At 34.3% G+C, this 21,501-nt stretch overlaps 1 protein-coding gene across 3 annotated transcripts; it reads right to left on the bottom strand.

Moving 5' to 3' along the window:
• Nucleotides 1–1,244: 1,244 nt before the first annotated feature.
• Nucleotides 1,245–20,089, bottom strand: LOC120251638 (protein SEMI-ROLLED LEAF 2-like). Of its 3 annotated transcripts, XM_039260232.1 has the most exons (20): nt 19,879–20,089; nt 19,274–19,414; nt 18,476–18,550; nt 12,398–12,513; nt 10,764–10,896; nt 10,548–10,676; nt 9,642–9,689; nt 7,375–7,565; nt 7,087–7,283; nt 6,630–6,922; nt 6,225–6,374; nt 5,699–6,133; nt 5,441–5,590; nt 4,331–4,403; nt 4,003–4,130; nt 3,448–3,636; nt 3,220–3,357; nt 3,012–3,140; nt 2,144–2,371; nt 1,245–1,640 (listed from the first exon to the last, which is right to left on the bottom strand). In XM_039260232.1, the coding sequence occupies exons 2-20, from the start codon at nt 19,406–19,408 to the stop codon at nt 1,473–1,475; spliced, it is 3,105 nt and encodes a 1,034-aa protein (XP_039116166.1). In that variant the 5' UTR covers nt 19,409–19,414; nt 19,879–20,089; the 3' UTR covers nt 1,245–1,472. The 3 variants fall into 3 exon arrangements, with proteins under 3 accessions (XP_039116166.1, XP_039116167.1, XP_039116168.1); XM_039260233.1 differs by lacking the exon at nt 19,879–20,089 and having other exon boundaries at nt 10,782–10,896; nt 19,274–19,411; XM_039260234.1 differs by lacking the exon at nt 19,879–20,089 and having other exon boundaries at nt 3,220–3,339; nt 10,782–10,896; nt 19,274–19,411.
• Nucleotides 20,090–21,501: the final 1,412 nt, after the last annotated feature.

The following is a 21,501-nucleotide window of genomic DNA, read 5'->3' as shown; positions in this document are numbered from 1 at the left end:
CTAAAATTTTCAATTGAAGTTCTTATCAAAAAAGTTTGGTAAACTAATTAGATTGGGTAGTTGTTGTCTAACATAGCAAGTCACAGACAACATTTCAATAATATATAGTTTGTGTTGATTCACATATCTTGATAAATTTATTTACGTTAATAATTTATTTAGGTTGTTGTGTGATCAGGAGTTGATAGTTTTTTTTTCTTTAAAAAAATAATAATTTATGGAAAAGATAATGGGGTGGTTTAAAGGTTCTTGGATTGGGCTTTCAAATTTAGGTTTTGAGCTAACAAAAAAAGGCTTAGTCAACGACCTTTGAGTCTATTAGTACACGGGTCACCGATAGGGCTCTCACCGAGTGGTGAGAGTTCGATTCTCGGCTGAGGGCACATTTCTGGGAGTTGTGAATAGTGGTTGTGTATGGGTGGTTCCAGCGCCCACGTGAGCTCGCCTCCATCCCCATTTATTCCACCAAAGCTTGTGCACGTCCCTGGGTCTTTAGAGGGTTCACCCCGCTCCTCTTTCCCAAAAAAAAAAACAAAAAAAGGCTTAGTATGCTAAAATGTCTCTTTAATTTTCGATACAAAAATATTTTTATTATTACTTTTTTCATATAATAACTGCTTATTCTATTAATGAAATCACTCATTTGTTATTTAGCTTTATTTATAATAATAAATGTTTGAATTATATTTATTTATTTATGTTTGACAAATGTAGCAAACTATTTGAGAGATGTGCACAAATGTGGAATTAATATCTCACACTTATGCATTCATCCTTTATGAGCTAAAACTCTATCTATGAAATCTAGTGTTAATAGACTTTTAAGTGATCGCTGGTTTAGATTATATTTTTCAATTACCAACTTCTACAAGAATTAGCATATTAATTTTGCTTAAAAAATAAAATAAGTATTTTTAGAAAAAAAAATTATATATTCAGGTGTTTTTCCAGGAATATTTTATTTACTGAATTAAGCAAATGTATTTTTGAAGAAAAATATGACGTCATAAACAGCTTAAGTTATTAATAAAGACATTTAGTTAGGAGATAATTGAAATGCCAATAAATACTGTCTTTATCTAATTAACGCAAATGAAGGGCTATCTGTTACCAGAATTAGATTGCGATTGAACATAATAAATAAACAAAGAAAAACAATCCGTTCATTTCTTCCATGGTATATACCATAATATATATATATATATATATATATATATATATAAACAATAAAGGTTAAATACACATTCATTACAATGTTATTGTATATGTGCTGAAATGAAGGGCTTGATAATTGATTGTGTACATGAATACTACTAACTGAAAGGCATTTCACAACAAACAATTAAATCAAAGAATGGAGAGGATGGTAAATGAAATGTTATACTAGTCTATGATCTTTTGCTGTCAACAAACAACAAATTGCTGAACTTTTCCAGCTTAAAGCAGTTACTGTCTGAAGTTGCAAAGCCGCCTCAGCAGCCGGCAGCTTTCAGAAAATTGTCGTAAGGGCTCGTTGCCGGCAGCCTAAAATGCTCAGAGTGGTGATTCTGAGCCGAGGAGCTGAACATTGGTGGCGCATTATGGAATGCATTTGTATAGGCATTCTGATTATGATTGAGAAAAGGATTGCCGGACTGCGTCTGCGTTTGCATGGACGGTTAGTTTTGTGTACGTAAACAATCAAATGCACCCTCAAATGACAATGAAATTCAATTAAAGTCCATGTACAAATCAGAGGATATGTGCAATCAAGAAACTTGGTAAAACAGTGACAATATGATTTGGTGAGGTGATACTCATATACAAAAGAGGATTTTGAATTGAGATACCAAGTCTTATTTCTGCAAGCATTGCACTTTTTCAATATAGGCAAATTAAACAAGTGAGCTAGTCAAATATGAAGGTCAACAAACATGACTGAAATTTTTTTCATGAAGTGGAAAATCACAACTTAACAGTTGAAGAATTTGATCTTAGGACCAACGCAAACGTTTTGTGTTTTCAAGGAGCTAAATGAATATTCAGTTATAGTTTACGAACCAAAAGCAAGTTAGTAATATGGCCTCTAAGTAGCAATGCATATTTACCAATGTAAATAAGCGCATGAATAGGCATGATAAGATGATAAAGAACTCATGCTTACCATGTTGAATTGGTGTGCTTGCAAATAAAACGACTGCTTGTCTTCAGCTGGATCTTGTGGAAGGCCAGCCAGAAACCATTCCTGCTTTTGCTGCGCACTCAAAAAAGCAGACATTTTCTGTTGTTTACCCATCAGAAGAGCCTCACAATGACTGGCCATTTCTTTGAATGGTACATCAGGCGTCATTGACACTGAAAATCTCCCGGTGTGGTAGGTAGTCTCCACAACCTGCATCAGTTTCTTGCTATAATAAACACATGTATGATGTACAGTTGTCCACAGTTTTCGGAGTTCACAGGGGTAGAATATAAGTATTGACCACAATTGAATTCTGGGATATTATGAAAGAGAGCAGAAGTGATCTTTGATATTAGTAATACGAAGTACCAAGGAAGAGTAACTGATCAGAACTTGGTTCAATGACAAAATTTATCTATTCAATGCCTATGAATCAGACATACAACTTCTTCAAATTCTTATCTTCCTGTATATATATATATATATATATTCTGCTTTCCAGACATAAACCACTGATCTACAAATTCTCCACTTTCCACAAGTTTTAGCTTCACCTAGATTGATAAGTGGAAAAGCGGAAAAAGTGACGTCTCCATATGTGAATCAATTTGTTAGCAGGGAGTAATTGTCGGCTAGAATTACAGCATGAAATTTCTCAAGTTCAGAGAGATAGATTAACATCCACCAAACTCTATAATAGTTATGGCTGAACAAACTTGCACAGTAGCAATGTGATACGACAAATTCTCACAAACCAATTAAGCATCATTTATACCATTTCATATGAAGCTATTAGTTTCTATTTTAAGGTCAAACAAAGTAAAATAGACATTAGGTAATGCAAGCTTACAGATTCTAGAAGTTGATTGACACTCAACAGATTGGATGTGCCTATGAGTGGTTGAGATTCGGGATCCGCAACACTTTCAAATACTTCAAGCAGGAGATCATCATCCACCAATGGGGTTCCAGATGCCACCTATATATAAGGACAAAACAATCCTGTATTTAGTTCATGAAATTCCAAATATGCTAAACAAATGCTTAAGCATAAATACCCCTAGTTGAGATTTATGGTCATTTTGATAAGCAAGTGAGATCTGCCTGGATGATTCAACAAACTCATCTTCAGGGACAAAGTCATCGAGTAATTGCCTTCTCATGACAGATAAATCTGACTGCAGGGATGTGCCAAGCTGATAAGGCCAATTAGACAGAATAAAACAAATAGAAATGCTGGTCATTGAGACGATGCATATATCACAAGATAAACAGAGATGAATTACATCTAGTAAATCTCCTACGCAGTTCAAAATCACATTCACCATGGCTTCTCTTGCTTGATTATCTGTCATTTCAACTGCTGCTGAAAGGGATTCTAGAGCATCAGTGTCATCAGCTTTTGATCCATAAACTCTTTCAATTTTCATAGCTTGTAGCCTGTTATCATCAGCTAGATGAAGAAATGGATCAACCTAACACAAGGATCAACATCGTAAGCCCAGTGTTTGCTCCATGGCAAAATGTCCAACAATTTAATACTTGCCAAAATTAAAAATCAATCTATTGTACGTGATAGAAGTGGAACAAAAAAATATGCTAGTCAAAGTGATTGAAGTCTTTAGACAATTGATATTTGTTGAGAACTACTGTGTCATATAACTACCATACTAAAAGGACACTCAGGATCATTTGTTGATTACATATTGGTCTCCCAAAAGCAAACAAAACTCACAAAGTATCCACATATATCCAATAAAAATATCTTAGCTAGCAAAAGATATTCAACACATAAAAAAATGAAAGTAACTTGCAAAAGCTTGTGAAGTGGGGTTTTATACTGTCTTTTCATTGAGTGATAACTTCGCAATTGGAATAAGAGGTGCAACATTGAAAGCTTTGGAACAAAATATGATCATAGATGTTGCCAGCATAAAGAGAGATCGGCGGCGTGATGGCGGCAATGGACCTACAAGGTATTAGATGCAGGGCCGGATCAGATAATCAAGTTGCATTATACCAGAATAAAGAAAACCAAATGTTTATCCAGCCATATTACAGAGATTTAATTAGTATCTCCGAAAGCCAGGAATATGTGCACTGTTATAGGAATGAAAGATGAAAGGAAAAAAAATTAAATTGGAAGTTCAAGTGAAATCTAAAACTTACCACTTCCAAGTGAAATACTCCTCAAGGAAAATGCAAGCTGAAAACTTCGAGCAAGAGCATCACTAACTGAGGTCTGAAATCAGCAAGTTTAGCATCAATATAGTTATCATATGTTAAAACCAAGTTTGAGGTATGCAATCTTGATAAATTAGTGATTTTCACTGAAGTAAAAACCAAGGCAACACCATAAACAATGAGTGATCATTTCAAGTAAGAGACAAATTTCAATCCTTTTCTAATAACCAAAAAAAAGTGAATATAGGCATGCACAGGACAAGTGAGATCACATCATGATGCAATCCTTTTTAACAAAAAATTGTGTGGGGACCAAAACTCAAAGACTGGAAATTAAAATTTTGAGATGAAAGAGTAATAATGTAATTTACTTTTAGAAGCACACAATACTTTGGAAAAGGAGAAATACCTAAAGCTGAAACCTATATAGGCCAAACTTATAAACCGGCATAATAAGTAAGGTGATTTACACATCAGAAATAATAGTTTCTAGAAAAAATCAAATATGATCAGGAAGATGAGACAAACTAGATTTCAAATCACAAGGATAAATAGACAAGATTACTAATGATGAAGAGTGCCAACTTGAGTATGGACAGACATCTAAATAAATAGATGTGGCACGTGCAACATACACAATAAATCTAAGTGCCCTGAAATTTGACAAATCTTTTATGTGCCAAGAAGCTCATTACAAATTTAGATCACCAATGATGAAGAGCATTAAGTTGAGTACTGACAGACAGCTAGATATAATTGTAGATGTGGGCGCATGCAACATGAGCAATAAATCTAAGTGGACAGAAATTTGACAAATCTCTTAAGTTCATGTGAACTCAAGAGTTTATGATGATAGGAATATGGGTTTGGCTGAGTAATGAGTAACTTCTCATAATGGTGGTAGGAAGTGAAAATCCCAGGACTGGAGACATTCATCACTCACCGAGGATTTTTTTTAACAAAAAAAAACAAAAGAAAACGTAAAGAGAACTTCATGCAACAAAGTGCAATTGACAGTGGAATTAGAAAAAATTCAATTCATCAATCTCACGAAGAACTTAGTGAATGCAGAACCATTGGAGAAATTTACGCTACCTTTGCTCGAGAAAACAACAACAGAAGGCTGAACGTGTGAGCAATAGCCTCATAGTTTTCAGGAGTATTTTCGGGAAAGATTGCCTGAGCAAATATTGATGAAAGTAAAAGCATAATCTGACGATTGCTCAGCCTTAGGGGAATCGGTTCCTAAAAGTTTGTATATGAGTAAAGTGTCAGAATGTATTCCATATATTTTGCATTATTTTATCACCTCAAGAAACTGGAATAAATAGCATATATGATGATGCAAAATACCATAATTTTGGGTGAACTGTCTGAAGAGCATTTGTCCACAGCTGAAGGTAGAGAAGAGCTTTTCATGCTATACATTCTACTTTTAGAAGACTGGAATCGATAAAGTTTTGCATCATTAGTGCAGCTTTGTTGCCCGTCAATATTGTGAGTAATGTTATCCAGACCATCCTGAAAACCATTTTCCCTGAATGAAAACTTGTCCCTTTTTAACTTTTCGAAAAGGGCAGCTGAAGATGAAAAGACAGATACAGTCCTCGAGAGAGTCCTTTGAAGATCAGATATCTTTACTGATTCTGGAGCAGTTGAGCAAGGACAAGGACACACAGAAGATGGTACAAGAACCACAGAAAAGATGCGGTGTGCTCCCACACGTGTTTCACGATCTGGGTGAACCATTGCTTTGAGCAATTGATGAAACAATGCTTCTGGAAATGCCTGCAATACCCAATGGAAGCTGATCAGTAACTTAAAAAAAGAAAAGTTCAGCAATGGCAACAAACATGGCAAGTTTATCATATTGATTCACCTTATTCTGGTATGATAGATTTGGTACAGACGCAATTATCTGAGCTGTACGATAAACTGCAGAAACTGTTGACCTAGCAACAGAAATTGTAGATGTGATGTTTTCTAACATCACAGCCATCATGTCAAGAACAGGACCTGCATCACCAACCTGATTGTAAAGAAATGTTAACACTAAACATTAACCCTGATAACATTCCCACATTGAAAGAAAAAAAAAAAAGGAGAAATCAATCCCAACTTTTTTGCTAATAGAGATGTATAACACATTCATCTTGTCTGGAAAGGAAACAACTACAAAAAACTATGCAACCATATTTCTTCAGAAATGTTTCCTCTGGGTGTGATGAGTTCAAGAAATTCCTATAAGAAGGATGGAACGTAAGGATCAAGGAAAAACACAGACCTTCTTACATAACAGAACTAGACAATCATCTAATGCTGCACGAAATTCATTGTTCCGCTTAATGATGTCATCCCCCAAGTCTACGTTGCAAAGAGCACATTGCATGGTTCTCCTCAAATGTCTCACAAGATCGCTTATTGAGGTCACTAGTGCAACAGATGTCTGAGATCTGGAGTGTTTAACAAGGCTAGTGGTAACTTCAACAATGTTTAGCTGCATATCAGGTTGTTTCAACACAGCCTTCTGATCGAGATGCTTGATCAAAGTGGATATCAGCAAATGATTGTTTTGCCCTGCAAAGTAATAACAAGAAACAATTGATCAATTGACATTCAGAACTGCCATAGCATCTGGTTGTTAGGGATTATAATCTAGATGATCTGACTAACAGTAAGTGATGGAAGAGTGCAGGCAAAAAGTAAAAAGAAACGAATTGCTCTTCAGAAAATGTTATCACCAGATTTTTCCATTAACAATTCCAGATCAAGTAAAACTTGTAAAGCAAGCCCATGCTGAGGTGACCACCAGTTGTTACTATCAAAATACCGAAATAAAGACTCCAAAACACGCCGTACAGTAGTTGCCTCTTTTGCAAGGTCAGCCATATTACGCATACAAACTTTTGACCAAAAATTAGGATTCCAGGCTTCTTCACTGTTAAAAAGATAAAAGCAGTAAGAACAATAACAAACAACTAGAAAAGAAAATTATGCCTTAATACAGGATTAGAGATGATGGCCATTACAAAGTGAGATTTACTTCATCTTTTAAAATGTGTTTCCAGGATGGAATTCTTGTTATGCAAATTGGTGAGGGTGATACATGACCCTCAGCTTTACAGACTTCATGCACCCAACTGTTCTGGGTAGGTGGGTTGTCGAGATATTCTGGCTTCTTTTGAAGGTTTTCGTAGTTCTCCATAACAACTGAAACAATCTACAGAAATAAATAAATAAAGGATGATTAACAAACAAAGCAATTGCCAGATTCTTTTCACAATACTGTCATCTTCACAAAAACTTTCATATTAGGAAAAAGCACAATCAAAGGAAGAGGTTCATCATTGACTGTGAAAATAACAATGATAATCTTGAATAGAGGGTTCACTATTTTTGGAACTTGAAGTTTTTAGCATTCTAATATTGTGGAAACTCGAACTACTTGTGAAACTCCCAAATTTTTTAGCACCAGAAGCCTTGCACTTTCTCCACTTCATCTGTAATATTTTATTTTGCTTGAGAACAAGCAAAAGCTAAAGTGTGGGGGAATTTGATGAGTGTACAACATGCATGTATTTTATACCAATTTGTCCACTCATTCGCCATGTATTAGAATCATATTGTGGAATTTGATGCTAAATCTAGTGTGTTTTGCATTAACAGACTTAGGGCAGCACTTCAAGATGAGAGAAAGCCAAAAGAAGCATTTCATACCTCAAACAATGAAGTTGGAGCTCTCTCAGCATCATTTGAACAAGGACAAGGTAAACTGTGTGGCTTATAGGCATTTTACGGTCAAACTTATATCTGTAAGTCAATTTCAGAAAACTTTGCGGGTATGCTTATACTTGTAAGGGGGATTCAGAGCCAAGTTTGAGGGTTTTACAGGCAAGGCCTACGCCATAAGGATGCCCGTAAGGACCATCCAGAGAAGCTTATGACCGAAGCATACACCCGTAAGGGCAGTCGCAAGAAGCAACACAGTGAAGTTTACGGTCCAGTGCTTACAGCCGTAAACTTGACTGTAACACAAACAGAATATCTTACAAACGTGACTTATGACCATAAGTGATCCCGTAAAGCTCACGACTATCTTCTCCAGCTCCCTTATGGCTACATCCTTACGCCCGTACGCATCCTGTAAGCAATCGGTATAAATAGAATTGATGAGGATTATTACGGCATTCTTTGCTTTTCTTTTGGGTGATTCTTGGAGGCGGAGTTAGGAAAGGAAGGAGACGAATCTCCAGCACTTAAAGGGCAATTTGAAGGGAGATTTGGATCCACATTCAAGGGGATTGGAGGTCGTAGCCGTCAAACCAAAAAATTGTTATCTTCTTTTATTCTTAACTTATTTTAAATATTAACTTTGGTTGTGATAAGAACTAAGTGTATCGAGCATTTAAATTGTGAATGCAAATTCCTACTATAGTTTGGAATTTTAAGAAGACATGTTTTGTCCCCGATCATAATTTCGGAGGTTCAAGCTTCACATCAAATATCTGTCCCATCACTTTTTTAAAAAAGAAAAATAAAAGAAAGAACCATGCAGCCAGGTGGCCTGACATGAGCTAAAGGACAGTAGCCCCAACATAATCTCGCAATTGACAGAGCCTGGGGCAAGCAACCCAAGTGCATGTGTTTGTCCTGCAGTTCAGCAAACCACCACAAGGAGAAGGGATTCGACTCAATTTGATATAGGAGTATTTCTGTAAATTTTCAAAAGTCAATCAAAGTGAGTCAATTGGTTTAATGGCTATAGTAGTGCAACTAACCAAAACGTGGTCCGACTATATCCCTAGTCCAGTTAATCATGTTTGTCATTCCAGAATAAATGGATATAACCTTATCTGTTCTAGAATTAACAAAAACATTGCTTAGAGTAGAAAATCGGGCTAAAAACATCAACATTGCCATTTACGAAGTTCTATTTAAGCAAATTTTTAGTGTCATGGATAATGCATATTCTATCTCTTCTTACTTCATTTTAACTTCACCTTCTGACTAATCTACCTTCTTTTTCAACTCCCCATATTGGTTCAAATTATTGTTAGTTACGAAGAATTCCCCAATCCATTGTTGCACTAGCAACCTCAACCTTCAGCCACAAAAACAAACTTTCAGGGTCAAGATATTCTCAATTATAAGCACAAAAGTAAATCAAAAGGCCACAAAAGGAGAACGGTAACTTTATGGAGATTCATAGGTTTCAGAAACAGGAATCAGAGCAACATTAACCACTAAAATTAATAATTTACATAAGATACAAGCAAATGTAAGCAAGCAAACTTACATTGTCAAGCTCTGTCGAAATATGGGAGTATTCACCCATAAACCAAATCTGCAGATAGTCAAGGTAAAAAAAAAAAAATCGATCACAACATACAGAAAAAATTAGTTACATTGAAAGCAAATGCTCAACAGAAACCCAGGAGCAAAGATTTAGTATTTCACCTAATGGTAGAACATTAAAAGCTAATCATGTTCAAGGTCAAATGAACAGTTTAGCAGTTACTCTCAAAAAGGTAAATTATGATAGAAAAATTGTTTCCACATTTTCATTCTAGCTTTTGTCTTCTTATTTAACCATTTCGGCCCTACCATCATCAGGTGAGGACCCACGAGGATCTACACATCAACTTCATTCTTGTCATTAAAAGCTACAGTCTTTTCATTGAAAGAGGGATTCTACAACATACATAACGAGAGAAGAAAAAAAAAACAGCAGGTAACAAAAGTGTATTCTCTTAAGTGTCTTTTGCACATTTTTCCCTGGAATGTTTCATACCAGAAAACTTATGGCAGGACATATGAAATCTCCTCGTATGGCAGCTAACCTAACAATGGGGGAAATTCTGGATAATGTTTTTGAGATTTTCTTTCTTCAGCTACCAGAAAATACAACAAATGCCATCACAATCTTAAAAGAAAATAAAAATCATACCCTACATGATTAGATCTGAATTGAAATTAGATATAGCAGATGTCTATGTGAGAGATCTAAATACAACAAATGCAAATTTCTCAAGGAGCTAAGCATTATGGAATTAGAGCAAAAAAGTGATAATATCAGTGCGGTGTACAAGCCATTTCTAATAATATATATGGTGACTTTTACCATCAAGATCTAACCTCCAAAGAGTAACAAAAAGAAGAAAGCACCATACATATTATCAAACATTGGTATATGGAACACTACCATAGAAGAAAGAGCCTGTAACCCAGCTGCACGCATTTTATTCATCTTTTCATCCTTTCCAATTTCTTGAGCAAGTTGACAGAGTCTAGGAATCAGGCTTTCCAGATTGAACATGTATGTACCATCCATCTAGCAATATTAAAAAGCAAAAATTAATCTCAAAGGAATACACAACCTTGATCAAACACACCAATCAAAACGAGCATGACTACTCACCAGAAAAAAAAGGCCTACCTGACAATTTACAAAGTCAAAAAGAGTATGGCATCCTACTATACGTAGCTCATCATGTCTTGTTTGATCCAAGAGTGTGTGTATGATGCTCAGCAAGCTACTTGCAAACAATGGCCTGAAGCATATCCAGTTTAAGTCACAACTTATACACTGAAAAGAGTGAAGTTGAAGCTATGAAAGAGTACATAAATATTGGATAGAGAATTCTTGTTTAAATGACTCCATAAAGAAAATTACACGCGACAAGTGGAATTTTAGCTTTTTATTGGTCAACACCTAAAAGCTTTGCCAAAGGCAAGCTTGCCATAGTTATATGAGACTATGAAGCAAGATATTAGCCAAAAGATGGATGAATCAGAGCTTAAGGGTCCATTTGATTTGTTAATGAGGACAGCACAAGCAGTACAGCACAAGCAGTACAGTATAGTACAAACAGTTAAAGTACAACACAAGTGTTTGTGTTGTTCTATATTTGATTTTCATTGAACAGTACAATTTTTTTTATGTTGTTTAATGTTTGATTTGCATAAGTATGGAACACAAAATAGTAAATTACAATAATACATTTTTACTATTCTATATTTGTTTTATAATAAAAAAAATTACAATAATATTTTATGAAAATCTTATCAAATTCTACAACGCCCAACAACATAGCAACAAGTTAAAAAATCAACATAATTTTAAAAGCATTTAATCAACAACAAACAAACTCTCATTAAAATCTTAATCCTAAAAAACAAATACATAGATAACTAAATAAATAAATTTATAAATGAAATAAATAAATAAATCATGTTAACAATTTTGTAATGCAGTAATGTAATTTTTAATTTTAAATAGGGACAATTTTGTCATTAAATTGTTCTGTACTTCGCTAAAATTTTTGTACTGTGGTTTGGCGGTACAAAAAAATTTAGAAGTTGTGTTGTACAGATTCGGTGGTTTGTGCTATACTCCCACCCCAATTGTAAATCAAATACATAACAGTAGAAGTTGTCATGTGATGTCCCTTGGAATCTTGTGTATCAAACGGACCCTAAGTATAAAGCAGGCCACAATATTTCTTTTTAAACCTACAGCTGATCAATGAAAAAGAAATCTAACAAGAGATTAGCAGCAATAGAAACTTCTATTAAATTGTTTAACTTAGTGTATATCCCAATGGTGAAATATTTATTGTTTCCTATTGATTGGAATAAGCCAAAGGCAGAGTAACATTGACCAAACCATTAGCTTGGTGGACAACGCAATGGGCTGTAATCGGAGAACTGGAAAAGAGGAAAGCAATGAAAAAGTGAGGCAATAAAGGCACCTTTAAAGTGGAGCGGAGATCAGGCATTGAACATGGTGCATAATAATAGTTGTACAGGCAGTGCAAGTACTTCAGAAGACTGATGTCTATTAACCTTGAAACACTCCTTGAAATAAATATATTGTGTAATACATAACATACAATCATGTTAATCATAAATATTAGTTTTCATTAAATCAATATATAATGTTGCCATGCAATAAGCAAATGAAAACCAATAAAATAATTGACTTGACTAGATTTACATGGCTCAGAAAATGTGGTAATGCAGAGAAGTAAGAAAGTATATATAATATCTTACATTTGCTCTCTGCATGAAATTAACAATTTCCGATAAATACGCATGACTATTTTTGCAAAGCCAAAGCGCTCAGTTCTCAGTTCCTTGTAGCATCTTTGCTCCAGATAATCTGTAATCTGGTGGAAAACATGAGTTAGCAAAGGTTTAGCTAAGTAGTTAAATTTATATATAACAAGCAGTTTAGAAGAGAAGCTGAATGATAGATAGTGTAAACAAAACAAAACAAAAAAAATAACTGAGACTATCCAATTAATTTATGTAATATTTCATAATCCATACCATTTTTCACTCTCAAACAAATGACAAATAACAAATTGCTTTTTCATCTCCATTCTATCAAGTGAATCTTCTTCAACTTTTTTTAATAGAAGATATCTAATTGGAAAAACAATTATCATGGTAATGAGAAAAAAACCTATGCATGAAATGGAAAAATATATTCAGATCATCTTCTACACAATGCAATGTCTGGCCATTAAAATGGCAAATTCATTTCCAACTCCATTGCCTTAAAGGAGATTTAAGAGAGAAATTCATTCAATATGCACAAGACTGTCAATTGATTTTACTTAACCATCAGGCACCACAGAATCAGCAAATCCATATATGCATACCTAGAAACTTAAAACAAATTTACTAAGAATGTGTTTCTTCAAATAATTTTATGCCCCCTATGTTTCAGTATGAAAAATATATTTGCAGAATTTTTAGTCAAAGTTAGAGTAATTACTTGTTTTTTGGCCAGATTTTATGGTAAGACAGCTGCCTGATTTTATGTTAGACTTTAAGGCTTAATATCAGCCACTAAGTCTGATTATATGGCTGAAATATGTCAGGTTTGTCAGCCACTAAGGTCTGACTTTATGGCTGAGAATATCAGTTGTTATGTATATATATTACCTTGTATTCATCATTCTAATTAAGGGAAAAAGAGAGAAACCTTGCTCTCTGAACCCTATTAAAGCTATCATTTCAAATACTAATATCCTTCCATGACTAAATACGGCATAGTTGTAGGAAAAGAAACCTCATCATTTGAAGAAACCTTCAAGCTAAAAACTACATCTGGTGGCAACAATCATGGTGAAGTGGAGAACCCTTCTATTCTCGTCACAAGTCACAACCTTAATGGGCACAACTATCTTCAATGGTCACAATCAGTAATGATGTTCATCTGTGGCAGAGGCAAGGATGAATATCTTACTGAGGAGATTCCTATTCCAGAGAAGAATGATCCAAAATTCTAAACCTGGAAAACTGAGAATCGCATGGTGATGTCTTAGTTAATTAACTCAATGAACAATGGTGTTTGTGAAAATTTTCTATTATATGGAACTGCTAAGGAGATTTGAAATGCAGCTAGAACAACCTACTGAAGTTCAGATAATACATCTGAACTATTTCAGATTGAAGCAATACTACATGATCCGCATCAAGGAGATCTCACTGTGGCTGAATACTCCAACATCCTCACTCGACATTGGCAGCAACTAGATATGTTTGAAACTTATTCGTGGAAATGCTCTTATGATTTTGCTTTATATCAAAAGGCTGCGGAGCAGAAGAGAACATTCAAATTTCTTCTTGGTCTTTGTTAGAATAAGGCTATATGGAATATAGAGAGAGTGAAGAGAGGAAGAATGATATGAAGAGTGGAAGAATGATATGAAGAGTGATATTCATGTAGTGATGTATACAAGTATATATAGACACAAGAAGTAAAAGGCTAAAAAGGGCTATATAGTAATGGGCTCTTTAACAGTCTTAACAAAAATCTAGATGAAATTAGAGGAAGGATGATGGGAATTAAACCATTACCAAGTGTTCGAGAAGCTTTTTTTGAAGTGAGATGTGAAGAAACTAGAAGAAAGGTGATGATGGGATCTCAAAATTCAACTCCAACCCTTGAAGATCCTGTTCTTGCTACTTACATACCCTTCACAATCAACAACAATGAAAGTCAACTTAGAAAACGAAGACAGTGGTGTGACCATTGTAGCAAACCTGGACATGTGAAAGAAAATTGCTAGAAGCTTCATGGAAAACCTGCAGACTGGAAGCCTCCAGGCCCATGGAATGATAGCGAAGGACATGCTAATGTTGTCATAAAGGAAGAAAGCTCAACTTCAACAGAGATAAGTCCCTTCACTAATGAACAACTTGAAGCCCTTCAAAAACTCTTGAGCCAGAATCTTCCTTCTCAGCCAAACACTATTGTGTAACATGATAGCACATAAAGGTATATTCTCTAAGGCCTTTAAAGTCAACCGAGGTCTCTCGAGTCCTTGGAGACTCTAGAGCCTCAGATCATATGAGAGGTGATGCTTCTATTTTTCATGAAACATATGTAATGAGAATTACACAATCAAAATAGTTGATGGTTCATTATCAAAAGTTGAGGGAATTGGCACAATCATAATCACAGAGGAATTAATTCTACATTCTGTACTTCATGTTCGTAAGTTGGATTGCAACTTAATCTCAATTAGTAAGTTAACTCAAGATTTGAAATGTGAGTCTAAGTTTTTCTAAAAACTGTGTGAATTTCAAAAATTGGATTTGGAGAAGAAGATTGGCAGTGCTGAGATGTGTTCTGAACTTTATCTCCTCAATCAAACTTCTCTAAATAGACAAGCTCAAAGTACTCAAAGGTCAGTTAGTTTCAAATCCTAGTGTCAACAAGGATAGTGAAATAATATCATGGCATTATCGTCTTGGTCATCCAAATTTTATGTATCTTGAAAAGATGTTTCCCTTTTTATTCAGTAATAAAAGTCCAAAGTCATGTGATTGTGAAATTTGTCAACTTGCAAAACACACTCGTACTAACTACCCAAGTTTTTCTTATACCCCTTCCAAACCATTTACTTGATTCACAGTGATGTGTGGGGACCTTCAAGGGTGAAGAATATTACTAGAACTAGGTGGTTTGTTTCCTTCGTTGATGATCACACTAGATTATCTTGGATATTTCTCATAAGAGAAAAATTTGAAGTTGGTCAAATCTTTCAAAACTTCAATCTCATGATACAGACTCAATTTTAGTCCAAAATCCAAGTCTTAAAAACTGAAAATGCCAAAGAATACTTCAAAAATTACCTAGGTAGTTATCTCTTAAGTCAAGGCATTGTCCATTTGAGTTCTTGTGTTAATACACCTCAGCAAAATGGAATTGCAGAAAGAAAAAATCAGCATCTCTTAGAAGTGGCAAGATCACTCATGTTTACCTCTCATGTTCCAAAACATTTTTGGGGAGAAGCGGTTCTTACAGCATCTTATATTATAAATAGAATGCCTTCAAGAAGTCTCAAGTTTCAAACCCTTTGTCAAGTTCTTCTCCAAAGTTTTCCATGCACAAAAATTCTCTCCTCTGTAGCACCTAAACTTTTTGGATGCACTGCCTTTGTTCACATTCATCAACAACATCACATAAATTAGATCCTAAGTCTATTAAATGTATCTTTCTTGGTTCCTCACCTAACGAGAAAGGTTATAAATGCTACTCTCCTCTCACCAAAAATGATGTATACCTCCATGGATGAGACATTTTTTTAACACCAGCCTTATTATCCCAAACCTGACATTCAAATAGAAAACTTGAGAGAATATCAGTTTTGGAATTTTTCCAGTGATTCATCACTTGAGATATCCGCGTCCTCTATTCAGTCATCATTTCATCTACCTATGAATCCAGCTCAACCTGAAACATCTTAATCTCATCAAAATTCAACTATGCCTAGTCAAATTCCAAAACTTTTCAGCCTCATCAAATTCCACTAGTAACTCATTAAATTCCAGAAATTTCCTTTCATGATCAGTCCAAATTACCACAAATAGCAAGCCCTGAGCTTCGTGTTTATACAAAGAGGAAGAAACCAAAAAAGGAAGCAGAGTTTTTAACACATTCATCACACGACCATGAATCTGAACCGAGAAGTGCACCAACTCCAATTCACTCAGGTGAGGAAACTTATGACATTAAGAATGTGACTCTAGTAATTAATGATTTGGACATTCCAATTGCTCTAAGAAAGGGTGTTAGAGCTTGCACTAATCATCCTATTAATAATTTTGTTTCATATGAAAGATTGTCACCGCAGTATCAAGCTTCTGTTTCTGTTCTTGATAGCATACAAGTGCCTAATCAATTCATGAGGCTCTCCAAAGTCTAGGTTGGAAAAATGCAGTAATTGAAGAAATCAAAGCTCTAGAGAAGAATGATACTTGGGTGATTTCAGACCTATCTCCAGGATAGAAACCAGTTGGTTGTAAATGGTTGTTTACAATTAAACATAAAGCTGATGGAAGTGTTGAAAGATTAAAAGCACGCCTTGTGGCAAAGGGTTTTACTCAGTCTTATGGAATAGATTATCAAAAAAAAATTGGCTCCAGTAGCTAACCTTAACACCATTAGAATTCTATTTTCTTTGGTAGCAAATCAAGATTGGCTATTGCATTAATTGAATGTGAAGAATGCATTCCTTAATGGTGATCTAGAAGAAGAAGAAGTTTACATGGATATCGCACCAGGAATGGAAACTTCTTTTAGTAAAAAAGGTATGCAAGCTAAGAAGATCCCTTTATGGCCATAAACAATCTCCTTGTGCATGGTTTGACAGGTTCACTAAGGCAGTGATTAGATGGGGCTATTCACAATGTCAAGCAAATCATACATTGTTTGTGAATCCTCAAGTAACAGAAAGATAGCTCTTTTAATTGTATATGTTGATGATATCATTCTAATAAGTGATTATGAGGAAGAGCTACTAAGATTAAAAAAACTCTTAGCCAAAGAGTTTGAAATCAAAGATCTTGGAGGCCTCAAATATTTCCTTGGGATGGAGGTAGCTAGATCAAAGGAAGGTATATTTATCTCTCAACACAAATATGCCTTAAATTTACTAAAAGAGGCAGGTATGGTTGGAGGTAAGCCAGCAGATACTCCAATGGATCCAACCAAGAGGATAGGGTCTGAAGAAGAAAGTGTAACAGTGGAAAAAGCAAGATATCAGAGACTTGTAGGTAGACTTCTCTATCTCTCACACACTCGGCTTGATATTGCATTTGCAATTAGTGTTATAAGTTAATACATGAACAATCCAACAGAGAAACACATAAAAGTTGTGAATAGAATCTTGAGATATCTTAAGATAACTCTAGGGAAAGGTCTACCATACAAGAAGAATGATGCAAGAAATGTGGAAATCTTCTCAGATGCAGATTGGGCAGGAGATATTTCAAATAGGAGATCAACATCAGGTTATTGTTCCAATGTTTGGGGAAATCTTGTAACATGGAGAAGCAGTGCTGAAGTTGAATTTAAAGCTCTAGCTCTTAGTATTTGTTTAGGAATGTAAATTCAAAGATTACTGGGAGAATTAGGTATAGCTACAGAAAGACCTATCAAGGTATACTATGGCAATCAAGCTACAATAAGTATTGCTAAAAACCCCATACAACATGATAGAACAAAACATATCGAAATAGATCGACATTTCATTTCAGAGAAGGTTCAAAAGAAGATTGTACAGATGATCTATGTGCCCACAAGATCCCAAACTGCAGATATTCTCACTAATGCTCTTCCAAAGGCTAACTTTGAAGAATTGAATTATAAGCTGGGTTTGAACAACACCCACAGCCCAGCTTAAGGAGGAGTGTAGAATTTATAGTCAAACTTAAAGTAATTACTTATTTTTTGGCCCAAATTTTTTGGTGAGACAACTGCCTAATTTTATAGAATGCTTTAAGGCTGAATATTAGCCACTAAGTCTGATTTTATGGCTGAATGTGAGCCACTAAGGTCTGACTTTATTGCTAAGAATATCAGTTGTTCTGTATATATATATTACCTTGTATTCTTCATTCTAATTAAGGGAAAAAGAGAGAAACCTTGCTCTCTGAAACCTTTAATACTATATAATAAAAGAAACTTCAATTAGTGAGGCGAAACAATTGGCAAGATGCAATGTAAATTTGAACTCACAAATGAAACATAAAATCATCATGCAAAAAATAAAAATAAAAGAAATACATAAAATACTTTTTCATTTAGATAAGAATAGTTAACACAATTACCTTTGGAATGCGCAATGGGTTTTTTGAGGCATATTCACAAAGTTTGGCAATCTTTCTATCATTAGGCTCCTCATCCTTCAAGAAAACAGTTTGCTAATTGAATTAGACTTGTAGTAAAAACCTAAATGAGGAAGCACTAATGGATGAATTTTCTAAAAAACAAAGATTCTGCTAGTGAATAAACATTTAAAAGACAAGAATAACTATTGACTAAAAATGTAATCGCAGCTACAATATTTTAGCAATTTTTTTCACAATATCAAGATCATGAGAAGCTTCGAGAAAGTCATGATTAACAAATTCCATCATTTAGCAGTGAAATATTGTTAACTTTGAGAACCTAAGTTCAAGCAGAATATGTCACAAAAACTATCTTGACCATGATCAACCCAGTACTAATACTAAGATTAGTTTCAAACAAGCAAAGAGGAAGTGACCTCAGTACCTTCTGGGAATAAAGAACAGATAGAACATAAAACTTGTTATTTTACGCATTTGGGATTGGGAACATAATGACAAAGTTAATACATTTGAAAAGCTCCAATTCAACATTTCATGATCTTATGATTTGGTGCCAAAATCTAAAGCAACATGCCTAATTACACTATAATTCATATCTTACAGACTCCATATCCTAAATTTATTGTCGTAAAAATTAGAGGTAAACAATGGCACCCCTACAATATCATACATCATAACTAACAGCCAAATTAACCATAACGATGCAAATGACTTGTCAAATAATGAGAGCCTGCACTTGCTTAAGCAACAATGTACATAATTAGGACAGGACAAGACCTGTGACCGGGGGAAAATTTCATATAAAATTTTCTTGTAGCGTTTCACTGGCTGCCTAGACCTCGATCGCAATGAAGGGCATAGGAATAACACCCTCCCACATACAGGCAGAATTTTTCTTGAAATAAGCCCCATCCTTAACTGAAACAAAAACACACTGATGAGAAAAAAAAAATTATCCAATTGAAACAATACGTTTCCATAATATCACTCTTTCCTTCCTTTAAACTAGTTCACAAATTGATAGCATGAAATCCGTGAAAATGCGTACAATTAACATCCAAGTTCCAAAATTTAGAGAAAATTTTGCTTAGTTATGCTGAGGAACAAAGCTAACAAATTCAATTTGCAGAAAACTAAGCAAAAAAAAATCATCTCAAAACCTAACAAACAATGCAGGAAAATCCACAGAAACGTTGACAATGCACAGGGAACAGATTCAAAACTACAAAGTAATAGAATGCAAATAAAAATAAAAATAAAAATAAAAATAAAAAAGATACAAATGGAAAGACATCTCAATCCATACAACAATTCCACCAAAACAAAATTAAACAAAAATCAAGAATCAAACAATGCTCGCCCCGATTCAGGCGCAATCATACCTGCGATTGCAGTTGAGAAATTCGTGTAAAAGAATGGATAATCACAAAAAAGATAGCTGGATCTCCCACATCCTTCAGGGATTTAGAAAAGAAGAGAATTAAAATTTAAAAATTTAAAAAAAAAAAAATTTATCTGTGTGTTTGTCTGGCTCCGTCGCCGGTGGGGCCCGCCGCCCGCCTGCCGCCTGGTTGGATCGGAGAAGATCTTCACGTCCAACCTGCCGAAGTTTTATTATATGCTGATGAGTTTACCGGGTCGGATCTTTATGATTAATAGATCCGATCCGATTCTTATTACTAAAAGGATTTTTAGGTTGCCTAAATTAACCAAATTCATGTACCTTTTTATTTTTATTTTTTAGGGAAAAAAATTAAAAAATTAAAAAATTGTGCTCTCATGAATTTGTGAATAGGGCGAGCGTATTTGTTTTTTTTTTCCATTTTAAGTATACTTGGTTTCTTCGGTTATAAGAAGGAAAAATCAATGTTAACTTTTTTCCTACATAAAATCATTTAAAAATCAGTTTAGTATTAAAAAAAATGAGTTTTTGGAATTTTATGTTATGTTTATGCCATGGACCGGTTTTTTAATGAATTGTCGATTTTGACCTTGCTGAATAAGAAAAAAGTTAACATTGTTAAAAAAATTTAATTGGAGAAACCGCGTATCCTAAAAAAAAAAAAATTGTTGTCCCTATTTTTAAAATATGGGAAAGAAGAGTTTTTTTATATTCTCTTTATTTTATTTTATTATTTATGGTTTTTGACCCATCAATGTTTTTTTACTTATGCAAAAATTTAAATATCAATGGCCTTTGGATCAATTGGTACCAGGTCCGTTACGTAATCCGTTTGTTTTGTGGAGGACCCGAAATCGAATCTCATGTCTACCCAAGATGAGGGCACATAGGTTGGCGTTGAGCTCTGCTCCCACACTGCAGTGCCTGACTTTCACCCTTAAAATGGGAGGCGCATTGTCTATTTGTCGAACTCAAAAACTATGGTTAAGTGGCCTAATCCTTGTACCTATTTAACTAGTATTATTTGAATTTATTTTTGGAAATTAAAATAAAATACTACCTTAATGGATAGCAAGTTTATATAAGATTTTCTCTAAATTTTTTAAAATAAAATTAAACAATAAAATCTCAATATGTATTACGGGTAATGTATAAAAGATTAATCAAATTTTTTTCTTTTGTGCAAACAATCAAGCACTCATAATGAGCTATGCTTGTGTTGTCTGTGGATAGTTTCATCCGTTATTGTTTTATTTTAGTTTTCATTAACATTATTTTTTAAGGTAAATATAATAATTAAGGTGTTTATTTTATTTATAAAAAGTTAGGCTAGTTAGCGCCTTAAATACAATTTTCATTAGAACAGCATGGCAAAGCGGAACAATGCCTACCTCAATGAATAAAGACATGCATGCCACATTGCCACCAACAAGTATTATTATTATTATTATTATTATTATTATTATTATTATTATCTGGTTCTCCCCTCCTTTCACTGTTTTCCATTATCAAATGCATTTCATGAATTCGTTGTTTATATATAAAATTAATATATGTTTTCTAGATATATACTTTATTATTTAAAATTTAAGAGCTTTTGATG

Source organism: Dioscorea cayenensis, chromosome 20, assembly GCF_009730915.1.
Source record: "Dioscorea cayenensis subsp. rotundata cultivar TDr96_F1 chromosome 20, TDr96_F1_v2_PseudoChromosome.rev07_lg8_w22 25.fasta, whole genome shotgun sequence".
In the NCBI taxonomy this organism is placed as follows: Eukaryota; Viridiplantae; Streptophyta; class Magnoliopsida; order Dioscoreales; family Dioscoreaceae; genus Dioscorea; species Dioscorea cayenensis.
Note: the sequence above shows the minus strand (reverse complement) of the source record. Positions and strands in the feature narration are given on the sequence as shown.